At 36.9% G+C, this 12,697-nt stretch overlaps 1 protein-coding gene across 5 annotated transcripts in view; it reads right to left on the minus strand.

Annotated features, from left to right (window-relative positions):
* The window catches only part of LOC113053449 (unconventional myosin-Ib-like), a 68,388-nt gene that overhangs the window by 25,496 nt on the left and 30,195 nt on the right, over positions 1-12,697 (minus strand). For all 5 annotated transcript variants that reach the window (XM_026218468.1, XM_026218469.1, XM_026218470.1 and 2 more), the window contains exons 4-7: positions 10,386-10,480; positions 7,426-7,530; positions 5,772-5,818; positions 3,232-3,295 (exon numbers count right to left, since the gene is read on the minus strand). In XM_026218468.1, coding sequence (XP_026074253.1) covers positions 3,232-3,295; positions 5,772-5,818; positions 7,426-7,530; positions 10,386-10,480 — 311 coding nt within the window. The remainder of the gene's footprint in view (positions 1-3,231; positions 3,296-5,771; positions 5,819-7,425; positions 7,531-10,385; positions 10,481-12,697) is intronic.

Consider the following 12,697-nt stretch of genomic DNA (forward strand, 5'->3'; position numbering starts at 1 on the left):
GTGTGAAAGTGCCAAATCTAGCGACCAGGGAACAATTACAGGAACACTTTACCCCTGTATTTGCCGGAATGGCAGTGTGAAAGGGGCTTTAATGTTTTATCAGATGTCACAACAGTGGCGTAGTGGCTGTGGGCCACCGGCTCATCAGTGGTTTATAGCCCCATTAAAGATCCCCTGTTGTGGAATCTACCTCAACGGTAACCAAACACTAAAGAGTATCCTTTGTCTCCCTCTCCCCCATCCTCTCCTTTAACTTTCAGAGATAAATCATGCTGTCTGGTGTAAGAGTAGCGTCTGAGGAATGCAGGAAAACTTCATCCCTGAGGGGACTCCTCTCTTGACCTTCCACCTTTAGTACATTCGCAGACCTTTGTTATTGCTTTAGCACAGGTCCTGTAATGGCCAGTAACTTCTGTCCTCCACCCAAAAATCAGAAGTCTTCCATCTTCCTTCCCTGCATTGCCTGAGATCTACTCTAAAACCTAGCAACCTTGCTGTGAACCGCCTGCTTAGACAGATGCCTTCTAAGTGGCTGGTCACACGGGACAAATAATGATATTAAAGTAAGTATTATCCAACTGTTCCACTGTTCAGTCCATTGTTTTTAATCATAAGGCCTTTAGGTCATCAAAACTTTTCTATACAATCTGCTACATGCCTTTTGCCATTATTATTGATAGTTTATACTTTTTATCAAGGAAACAGTCTCTTAGTAGAATTGTAAAAATATCCTCCTTCAGATCGTGGTTCACGTGTCTTTTTGCGGTTTACCCTTTACTGATTTAAAAAAAAAGTAAAACATAAGGACATGAGTTTTATATCATTAGTAATATAAACATTTCCATTTAATATAAACAACATTTGCTGGACATTTTACAAGTAGTGATTTACATTACAAGCTATCAGACTTTGATCTTATAAATATCAATAACTTCACCAAATTTAATATTTTTGCTCAGTTTGAGTCTCTGAGTAAACTGAGGTGTTTTTTCTTCAAGTATGCACTTCATATTCTCACTGTAACATACCATGTGAGGCATTACGGTGTTAGACTGATTTGATATGCCTATGATGTCTTAAAATACTCCCTGTTTAGGGTGCTCAGGAGGTTTAGGAACAGAGTTCTGGTGCATGAAGTCTGTTTGTTCATATCATCTAAAAACAGCTTCTAGTGGGTAAAATGCTGCTGTATCGGATGACTCTGAGATTGTTTCTTTGGAGGAAAGTCCTCAGGCTTCAGAACTCTCTGTAGCATCCTGTTAAAGTCTGTCTGTGGACATGCAACCTGGTTGTTTTGAAGCACTCACAATAGATTCTATTGTGCAGACGACATGAAGCTGTAACCGTTTAAACTACACTGAATTTAGACAGCAGAGGCCAACTGCAACACCTGTGTGTAATTTACAACTTAACCCAGTTTTGACATAAAGGGGCTGTAAGTTACAACTTATGCACTACTAAATATTTTGGTGCTGCACCGTTTAACTTGAAATGTAACTTTTTTCGCTGCAACAGTGCAACTAAAAGCACAGAGTTACAAACTGCTTTATGTTCCAATAATGTTATAACTTACGAACGGTCGGTGCAACTCTATCCAGAACTTCAGTAAAAACTGTGCTGGAATTGTTTAAAGCTCTTCAAATCAAACATTGGGGAAACATTAAAAAAACATTAACATTTTGCTCCCACTTCCTGTGTCTTTCATTAATTATACAGATGGAGTCAAAATAAGAGATAACTGGAAGCAGGTGAAGGTCTTGATATCCTTGAGGAAACTCAATGTGTTTGTATTCCAGAGCAGAGGCATTTACAGATCTGGACTGAAGGGGTAACTGTTGAGTGAAGTAACCCAGTGCTGCACCAAAGATCAGCACAATAGACATGTTATTAGGTTGTCAGTTAGGTCTAGTGACTCCCCTGTATGTGATGAAATGATGTAGATAAATCAACTTGGCATCATTAAGAGTGGGAGATTGATCGATTCTCTCATGTGGATGGTGGCACACTATCTGATCGACTAGTTACATAACTGCTGTACTATATAGGTTACAAACTCTCCTCAAATCAGTGAGCAAATGGACGAACTGTGGCAACTGCATAAGATATCTCTCAGTGACAAGTGGTAGCACTTTTGTTTCCATTTAAAGACTTTAAGGTCACTTGTCATAGTGGCACAATCCCATTTTTGACCAGACAAATGTTGCTATAGCTATGTTTTAAAAAATGTGCATGTTTTAGGTCACCACTCATCGTTTCGACTACCAGTTGATTCAACACTATATGTGACCCTGGACCACAAAACCAGTCTTAAGTGTCAATTTTTCAAAATTGAGATTCATACATCATCTGAAAGCTGAATAAATAAGCTTTCCATTGATGTAGTTTGTTTGGATCGCACAATATTTGGCCGAGATACAACAACTTGAAAATCTGGATTCTGAGGGTGCAAAAATAAAAAAAATACGGTGAAAATCACCTGTAGAGTTGTCCAAATGAATTCTTAGCAAAGCATATTACTAATCAAAAATTTAGTTTTGATATATTTATGGTCGAAAATTTACAAAATATATTCATGGAACATGATCTTAATATCCTAATGATTATCGGCAGAGAAGAAAAATCGATCATTTTGAACCATACAATGTTTTTTTTTGGGGTATTGCTAAAAATATACCCCAGCGACTTAAGACTGGTTTTGTGCTCCAGGGTCACATATATTAACCAAATGCATGAGGAAACAAAGCTAAATGGACCACTGGCTTCAACAGTCAGAGTATTTGTGCCAAGCCAACTAGAGCGCTGGACTGGCTTTGTTCTTGCACAGAGACTGGCTCAAGGGCACATTTCAGGAACCATTGCAATAGTCCTACAAAATAAGGACACGCTCTGGATGATTTGTGTGTATGAATGCAGCACAGTTTCCCAAAGCCCTCACTGAGAGCACATAGCTGGGAGCAAGAGTAAAGACACAGCCAGTTGTACAAAATTTTTTTATAAATAAATAGTACAAAGTAAAAATAAATAGTTTCAAAAAATGAAGCTTATATCATCATTTATTCTCCAGTGCATGTTGACTTTCGCCTTTTGTATTTCAGAATTTCTAAATTAATCAGCATATTGGCTTAAAATGACATGAGGGTAAGTAAATAATGACAGATTTGGAGTGAACTATTCCTTTATTTATACTTGGGCACTATTACTCTTCGGGATCCACCTTGTAATTATACTCACAATTACTGATGACTCCACCAAGGGGGTCTCCTTTGAAGTCAAACTCGATATCCATGTACTTCCCCTGAAGAAAGAGAAGAAATTGTTAGCACATCCCATAAAAAGTGCATGGTGGGTTAGCTGATAACATGGTTCTTTATTGCCGTTTAACGTGGCCTTCCTGTGCAGTCAAAATAAGATATGACTAAGAAGCGGGTGCCTGTCCAATGGTGACACTGCATCAAGGCCTTTGATACTAATGGCAGGCTTGCTGCGGAGAACCACGTGGCTCTTCTGTGGTTCTTGATGGTAGGAACAGACACGTGACATCGAGGGCAGTGATCACTGCAAATAGGGCTGAAATTTGAGCCTTCCATGAGGCAAATAGAGAAGAAAAAAAAGAGAGAGACTTTCCCTCTAAGCGCAGTCAATTCTCCAAGTACAGGCCTGTTCATAACACAGGCTGCCAATCATAAAGAGATTTGCAATGGAGTAATGGACTACTGTGGGAGAAGAGGCTTTTTTTGCTGCCATAATGGTAAAATAACCTTTTTTGTCTTTCTGTTGCTGCATACTATTTGGGAAAGGTACAATAATCCCAGCGTCTCTGGAGCCAGTTAATTTTTTTTCTCGTCTATTTATATCCAACAGCTCTTCAAGAGGAAACTGCCTCAGAGGCTGCTGAAGAAACTCTTAGAACTCTAAAATCCTACACCAAGAGAGGAAGAGAAGATTTCTTTGAGAAGAGTTATAACAGTACAGCACTTGGAAATGCACGTGATAAAATGGTGCTTGAGATACAAAACATTTTTATGAAATTCTAAATCTCAAAGTGTTAACATGCCATAACCTCGGAGATGGTTCTGTTTCAAACCCTGTGGAGCTGGCTTGCTGTCTTCGCTCTATGAGCCCTAACCAAGGTGCTGACTATTGCAGAATGTTCTACATAGTACATTACTGTTTACACCACACAAATGGAAACTACTTGTACTTTACTTCAAATCTTAAAAGTACATTTTAAAAAAACAAACAATACTTGCACTTAATATAAAATCAATGAAAGTCATTTAATTGTTCTTAACGAGAGAACACTTTCATTTTATTAATACACTTAATTACTTTATAGGTCTACACTTTGTAATTAATTGGCAAATTGCAAGTTTTAATAGAAATGGCATTACAGTCATTGCAGTACACTATCAGTATTTAAAAGACAACCAACGTAATTATGAAATTGCATATAAAGATGTAAGAAGTCCTACGTAAGAGGGTCAAAAAAGCACTCTTATTGCATTTAATATAAACTATATAACATCTTAATTTAAATGCAACTAATAAGCTATTAAGTGTCCGAAAATATTAACAGAACATACTTAAGTGTGAGCTTAATGCAAAAGTATATTATTTCCAAGTTTTATAAAAAAAAAAAAGTATGCTTTTTCAGAATGTCATTTATTTATTTTGCTTTACTTGTACTTCATGGCATTTTTTATTCTTTATAACCAACATATTCTTCTCCTGAGCAACCATCTTAAATTAAATTAAATTAAAAAAAATAAATTTAAATTTAAAATTTAAATCTTAAATCAATTTTTCCGTTATGCATTATGGGATTGCCTTTGCCAAAGATGATGCAATGCTGCCTTAAAATCTAAAAGACGACCACTTTGTTTTGAGATAAACGGTTCCCAGCTAAAGATTGTTATGTAACACTGTTGGTCTCATGTGGGTGAAGCGAGAGCCTGTAAGAGTGCTCAACAAACTAAATTTTGACCCATGAGTTACAAAAATTTAGTACTGGTAAGTTTCCTGAGGACAAACGTTGACTCAACGCTGTTCTGTTTTCCCGGTTATGTAAACTGAACAGCACCTCTGTTAAACCTCTGAACGCTCACGCTGGACACTTTAGTGTGCTCTCTTAACCTCTGTAAGTGCATACTCTATAGCTCAGTATATTTACTTTGTGTGGTCAGGCCATGACAGACAGATGGAAAAGGGCCAAACTGTTAAAGAGCAGCGGCATCAAACACATTTACATCAACAGAGATATTTAACTATGATAATGTCTGACCTGAAAGGCATTGTGGGAGTCAGTCCTCAAGGATGACAGGGAAAAGAAGAGACACAATGGCATCTGGAGGTGGTTGCTAGACAGAGTTCTGTTTAAATTCTGCTGTATGTACGAACAGCAATCGTTCTAGTGCACAAACTATTTTGGTGACGAAATTTGTGTCATGCACACTGTACGCAGACACGTGCATGTAAAAACTGAAGTATACTTTGGCCTTCAGAATAGGGCCAGATGTGCTCAGTGCCGGTCCATAAAAAGCAAAGCGGGAATGTTGCAGTATCATTTTGCAAAATCAAACTCCCAAGAAAAGCATTGCATCACTTTAGGGGTGGACTGAGAGAAAGCAATATCATAATTTGCCTGTGTTCACATTACGGATCAAAAGTCCATGTTGATCTAATCTAAAGCAAACACACTCTACAGGGAAGAACAGCATCAAAACAGTTGTAAAATACTCTGTCTCTTTAAAACAAAAAAAAGAGATACTTACAAATCGAGACGAGTTGTCATTCCTCACGGTTTTGGCGTTTCCAAAAGCTGCAGTGGAACAACATGTTACGAGTTAGTCATGCCAGATTCATTTAGCACTACATCTGTACTTTGACCGATGTCATCTGGCGGAAAATTGATCCTAAATCCTCTCAGCTACCTTTCACCAAAATTATGAAGCATAAAACATTTAGACTGCCTGACATTACAAATAAAAACAAGTCCACACATCCTTCAATATTGTACATCTATTATAAAAATTAAAAAGTATTTTAGTTAACTCTGATGGACACTGAATGGAATTTACATTTATAGATTTGGCAGATAAATATATCCTAACTTTGCATTCAAGTTTTACAGTTCACTGAGAGCTAAACCCATGACCTTAGCATTGCTTCTGCCATATTTTACTGTTTGAGCTACAAGATGACACCACAATAAATTAATATTTCAGTGTTCTCCCAGATCAAACGAAAAATATATTACTCCAGTACAAAGCATGTATACTGCATACAGTAAGCAAATGTGCAGTATGCATGGAATATCCAGATAACCTCCTACATTTGCACTATACAAAACAGCACAGTGCACAGAATAATGTATCCCACAATGCAAACTTTCATTTTCAATGTGACCAATCAACCATAATTCTCAAATTAAACATCATTATTACGGTACAATCTGTATTTCCACACATGATATGACTAGGCTGCAAAAAGACAAACACATTTAATTAAAATAAATCCCTGAAGTTTTCCATGTCTGTGGAAACTCTGCATACAAAAACAGACACATTACATTTGGTCTGACAGCCATTTGCTTTCAGAGACCATTGTGTTCTTCAGTAAAAACAATTCTTGTTTTGGTGTTTTTTTGTTTGAATATGATTTTACTGAATGTTTTTCAGCAATAAAATAGAACCATTTTTTCATACCCAAATAACCTTTCAGTAAACCGTTCTTAAAATAACTAAAAATAACTTAAAATCAATATTTTAAAACAGATTTTCCACTCTAAAAGAACTATGAACCACAAAGAAATTTGTGAAAGGCTCTTTACAGAACCAAAATAGACCCTTTATTTTTAAAATGTAACGCATTCCTCATTATTACAACATAAAAAACAAATAGTGTCACATTTTCCATCAGAACATGTATTTGAGCTACATAGACAGTCTATGGTAGAGAAACATGCAGCAGGAAATGTGCCGGACCCCCGGTGTGGGGCTCATTACTTCCAGCAGCTAAACTCTCACAGATGTGGGACTTCACTCTGCTCTGAGTCCTGCTGCCAAGAAGCACTGGCCATTCCTACTGTACTTCATCTCAATCTCATCACTTGTGGGCATTTCCGGTTCATGGCGCCACATAAAAAACCCAGCTGTCTTATTGCCAACTGGGACCAAAAGCTTTTGGTCCTTTAGCTGAAAGTAGGGCAAGATAATGGGGAAATACATATGATATAAGTCTCCAATCATCTGCTTGCAAACTTTTCTTCAAGAATCTGAAAAGATCTGCCACAAGGTTTCCTATTAACCTACCTGCTGGTACATTCAAGATATATGAGGCAAGCCAAGGGATCGGAGTTTCTTAAAGGTGTGAAATGACACATAGACAAGACAACAGGTACAAAAACAGATGATGTGGAAGACTCACCCTCAAGCACGGGATTGGACTGAAGCAGCTGCTCCTTCACTTTGTTCACTTCCTGGCCCTTCCCACACACTGCCGCCACATACGACATCACAAACTTACTGGCCTCTGAAAATCAGACCACAGAAGAATGAGGTCAGGGGTCAACTTCTAGACGAGACCTCACTCCAAAAATTCCCTTTACATCAACTCTGCTCATCTTATAGGGAGAAAACGCCTTTCCCGCATCACATCAGGATCCAAACTCCCCCATTCGTTCAAAGCCAACTATGAGATCAGCTGTTTAAAGAGTCGTCAACATCCCATTGAGCTGATAATTAATCATGAGGAGTGGATTGAACAACTCAAATAGAGCGGAAAGCCTGTGGATCACTGTCCAATTTGGTAAATATTAATTATTTGTATGGCCCAATATATATATATATATATATATATATATTATTTTTTTTAAACTGTGTTTTAGTTTTTACCCGGAATGATTTTAATTTACTTGGCACTAGTGGCTGTGTGACATTTATCTTGTTCAACGCTTAATGAATTTTCCATTTTTAGACGTATGAGAGCAGTGACTTGTGCACAGAAGTGCTGACATTAAATGTTTTCTGAAGTCAAGGATGCCTACTTATGATTTAGAGATTTATGGCTATTTTTGGCTCAATTCATAGGACTTAACGTATGAAACATTTTGATCAAATCTAATACATGAAGAGATGGCAGAGTGATAATAAAGCGGATAGAAAATTATGCTATAACTCCTCATTACTTATAGCTTTAAGCATAGGACCTGAACAAGGAATAAAAGAGCCCAATTTCATTTATTTCTGAGCTGGGGTACATTTTCATTAGTACAGAAGAGCATTTTGAAATTAACAGAGTAACCTTGAATAAGCGTCATTGATTTTCATCAACCCTTGCTCTGTAGTCTGCAGTGTGTGGATTATCACAATCCCCATTTATCTCATTGCCTTGACTGTAAGATGTCCTAGATTTGAACGGTTGGCACAGTGAGATGAACATTTTAAACCAAGAGAAGTCCAGTTTTGTACTGCTACATGGCTGTGGTTAATCTTCAGCATTCACAAAGTAATAAAAGATCCTAAACTAAAAGATCATGACAGAGTTGAGCTGACATGAAGACAACTCAGACAAATTAGTCAGAAAATCACAGCACTATACCTGCTTGTTAGATAAATACTTACAATTTCAAAGACGAAAATAAAAATGTGTATTAACTTTTCCCAATTTTAACATTTAAAACTCGTTCATAAAATTAATTACACAAAAAGTTTCTAATCGATTAGCAGTTTGCTATTCAGAACACAAAGGAAAATGATGTGATATCTCAAAGGGAGAATATGAGATTGTATTCATATGAAAACACCGGATGGGAGTCGAATGAAAATGCTGATACATTTATGATTGGCTCATAAATTATCAGAAACGTGTCACCTGTTCCCCATTTGTAGATTTTGATTGATTCCCAACACCTGATGAACTGATTGACACAAGGATCTAAACGCAATTTTTGAAAAAGCTCCAACACAGATGGACAGCACACTTCAAAGAGGCATGTTACTCCGCAAAACTAATTTAATCTAAATCATTACTTTAGATTGCAGATTAATCCAACTTGCATAACCATACCAATGTCAATCTATTCAGAGTCTGTGACATACTGTCTGTTTGTACCACAAAAAAAAAAAAAAAAAAATGCATTGCAAATGCAAATGTAACCAAAGCACATTACCATAAGAGTTAGGGCTGTACGATTAATCAAACACGATTAATCACGACTGTCATGCACATTTTGCCGATTTTTTAACTAGTCAACTAGAAAATGTAACTACAACATGATTACAGTAACTTTTTCTTTATTAACTGTAGTTACATTTCTATTTCAAGTTGTTAACGATGTAAATGTTAAACAAATCTGTTGTTAAATATCTTTGCAAAAAAAAAAATGCATGAACTACAACTACATCTTGTACAAACTTGTTTTATACATATTATATATGATCAGAAATAATACAAGGAAAATTCTTTAAAAGAAATCTCAAAGGTCAAGGTAATTCAAATTCAAAATGACTGAAGGTATATAACCAGTAGACTATTACCGTATTTTCCAGGCTATAAGTAGTACTTTTTTTCATAGTTTGGCTGGTCCTGCGACTTACAGTCAGGTGCGACTTATCAAAATTAATTTGACATGAACCGAGAGAAATGAACCAAGAGAAAACATTACCGTCTACACCTGGGAGAGGGCGCTCTATGCTGCTCAGTTCTCCTGCAGTCTACACTCAAGACATAGAGCGCCCTCTCACGGCTGTAGATGGTAATGTTTTCTCTTGGTTCTAAATAAATGCGACTTATAGTCCAGTGTGACTTTAGTTTTTTTCCTGAAACATGAAATGTCAGATATAAACTATAGTAGTTCTTTACAGGTTTTTGTTAGATTATTTTTTTTAGATTTATTAGCTGATTTTCCATCGTTTTTCTACGTAAACATGAATGTGTTTGACTGTTGCGCTCACGTCTCTTGCAGCGTCTCATGCGTGAAATGGGATTCTAAAAACACGTCGCTCAACTTAAAAGAAGTTCAACTCTCATCTTCCTGCATTTTTTCCTATTCCACTGCCCGCGTTGCATCTTTGTAAACACTGGTCCTTCACAAAGTGCATCACATGATAGTGGTTAATCATGTGCGCCGACATGCGGTTGGATCATTATTTTCACTTCACCTTTAACATTGGCATATTGTCAAAGTGCCTAATTCTATTAAAAATTGTGATTCCTCTTTTTATAAAAAATTTAATAGTGGCAAAACATTAAGTTTAAATTAAATCGATAAAATCACCCAGCTCTAGTCACAACTACAAAAAATATATATATTATTTGAACAATCACTAATGTTAATTAGTTACTGATTAGCTTGACTCATGTTTAAGCATTTTAAGTGGTCTTACCCGTCTTTCCTGCCCCGCTCTCTCCAGTGATGAGAATGCACTGGTCTTTATCTTGATCCCGCAGGGACCGGTAGGACTCATCTGCCAGAGCATAACTGAGAAGAGAGAGAGAGAATATTCAGGCTTTAAAAGTTGATTTAACAAAGCAAAGCTTTCCTTTGCAGTTAGGCACCTGTGTGCACTGTTCTGTTAAATATGTAGCCATTTACTTCAACCATCTAGACCTTTTTAAAATACTTGATGCTAAATTAAGAACACTTTGCAACATTCTCTGATAAGAGGACAGGCAATGCATGGTTTAGAGCTGGGAAGTGCCAAAGATGGTCACACACCAGTTTATCTATTCAAAACTAGTCATATTCAAAATGTTTAACATTGTAGTTATCCACTGGTACTGCTTTAGGACCCACATTTTACATCAGACACCAAGTGGTGACCCAACACAGAACCAAAATTGCCATTCAGATATAAGTAAACCTAGAAACGTCCTTACAATTAAAAGTTGAAGTGTATTACTATCGATAATATTACATAAAATTACATTAAATAAATGTATAAAATATCAATTTCTGCAGCCAGCTGCACTGCACAACATTATTAAAACAGACTCTTGAAAAGGCTGGTTTAACTATGCATGATTATATAGTTAGTTGCATTTTATTAATGCATTTACCATTGTTATTCCCTGCAATGCACAACGGACCGGTGATCCATTTTTAAGACACATTCCTTAAAAATTGTGTACACTGTCTAGGACTATAACACTTATGTTGTGATCTGTAACAGAAAATCTTCTGAAAGAAAATAATCAGTAATTATATTTGTTCTCCCTAAATTCCAGCGCAGTAAACAATAGAAAAGTGGGTCATTGGATTCTATAACCCAGTGGGGGCACTGTAACAATGATGTAATTGTAAATGATTCATTTGAAGAAAAGAAAAAAAGACAAGAGCAGCAGCCTTAGTGCACTTCTGTAGGGCAGGATACTAAAAGGCTGGGTCAGTAGATGTTGCTGTGGACACTATAGACTGGCACTCTCCCGAGTGAGTGATCAGCTTTAAATAAATTAGACTACATATTGCCTAAAAACAGCTACTGCTAATTTCAAGCCATTTTGTTCCTCCTCGCAGTTTCCTCACAGTCTGTACTCTTCAACAATAATTACAAAGGAATTTTCCAACACCACCACTAATAATAGGTCTGATTGTGAGGGAAATGTTGCATGTAGTTCCCCTCCTCTAATATGCATAAAAGTCTGGATTCATCAGGTTCACGGGGAGCTAGTGGTGTGTGTATAGCAAAACAAGAAACTGTAGAACAATGATAAGGCGATCCAAGGTTGAATGCAATTTCTGTTATACCTTCTGAATTTCTGATATGCATGTTCTTAATGATGATGACAAAACTGCCATCTGTGATGTGCCAAGCATATGTTTGGATGCTTAAGAAAATGTCACTGAAAGGCCCTAAAATGGGCCAAAGGCATGTCAGGACTTTTTCAGCTCACAGAAATGGGTAAATAGCACAAATGAAAGACCATATTATGACACTTTGGCTCCAAAAGCAATCTGCCTACAAATAAAGAATTTTTAGGCATTGTAGGCCGTTCCAAAAGTGTGTGGATGAGAGGTTGCATTCTAAAATGCCAGAAGGCACAACAACAAAAAAAAAATTATCAATTGCATATGGTGGAAAAGCTGGGACCGATATAAACAATTCAATAAAATAACAGGTTAATAATTGTTTAATAGATTATTATATACAAGTTTTTTTTATGCTTGGAGAGCTGCATTGTTAGCTACTTGCAAACGCTAATGCTAAACTCTTTAAACAAACTGCGAGGAGCCTGTGTGGTTTACATGAATAGGGGTATTTATATGGCACAAAAAGCTATCTATGTACAGTGTATCAAATCAGTAACATATAAAGTAAAAGTGTTTTAATCAACTGCCACAACCAACAATATCAGACTCCTATTGGTAGTAGCCACATCATGTCACTTCAAATTTGCAGAAAAAAAACTTTGTACAGAACACAGAATAACTTAACTTTCTTGATGCAAATTGCTGTTAGACAGCAACAAACTGACGCTCCACAAACTGGACTGAGAATGAAACCCAAAAAAATATAGAGTCCATCTGATGGAGGTTTGGGCTCTGGGCGGAGGCCTGGGAAAGACTTGAGGAAAAGAGAAGAGTAGGAGAGCCAGAGAGGGCATGCGGCATTACATCAACACAGAAATGTGCACAGCCTATAGCAGATGTTTGAGCTTTGTGAGGTGGCAATAACGCTCTATGTGACCCGAACAAAAG

Source organism: Carassius auratus, chromosome 34, assembly GCF_003368295.1.
Source record: "Carassius auratus strain Wakin chromosome 34, ASM336829v1, whole genome shotgun sequence".
Taxonomy (NCBI): Eukaryota; Metazoa; Chordata; class Actinopteri; order Cypriniformes; family Cyprinidae; genus Carassius; species Carassius auratus.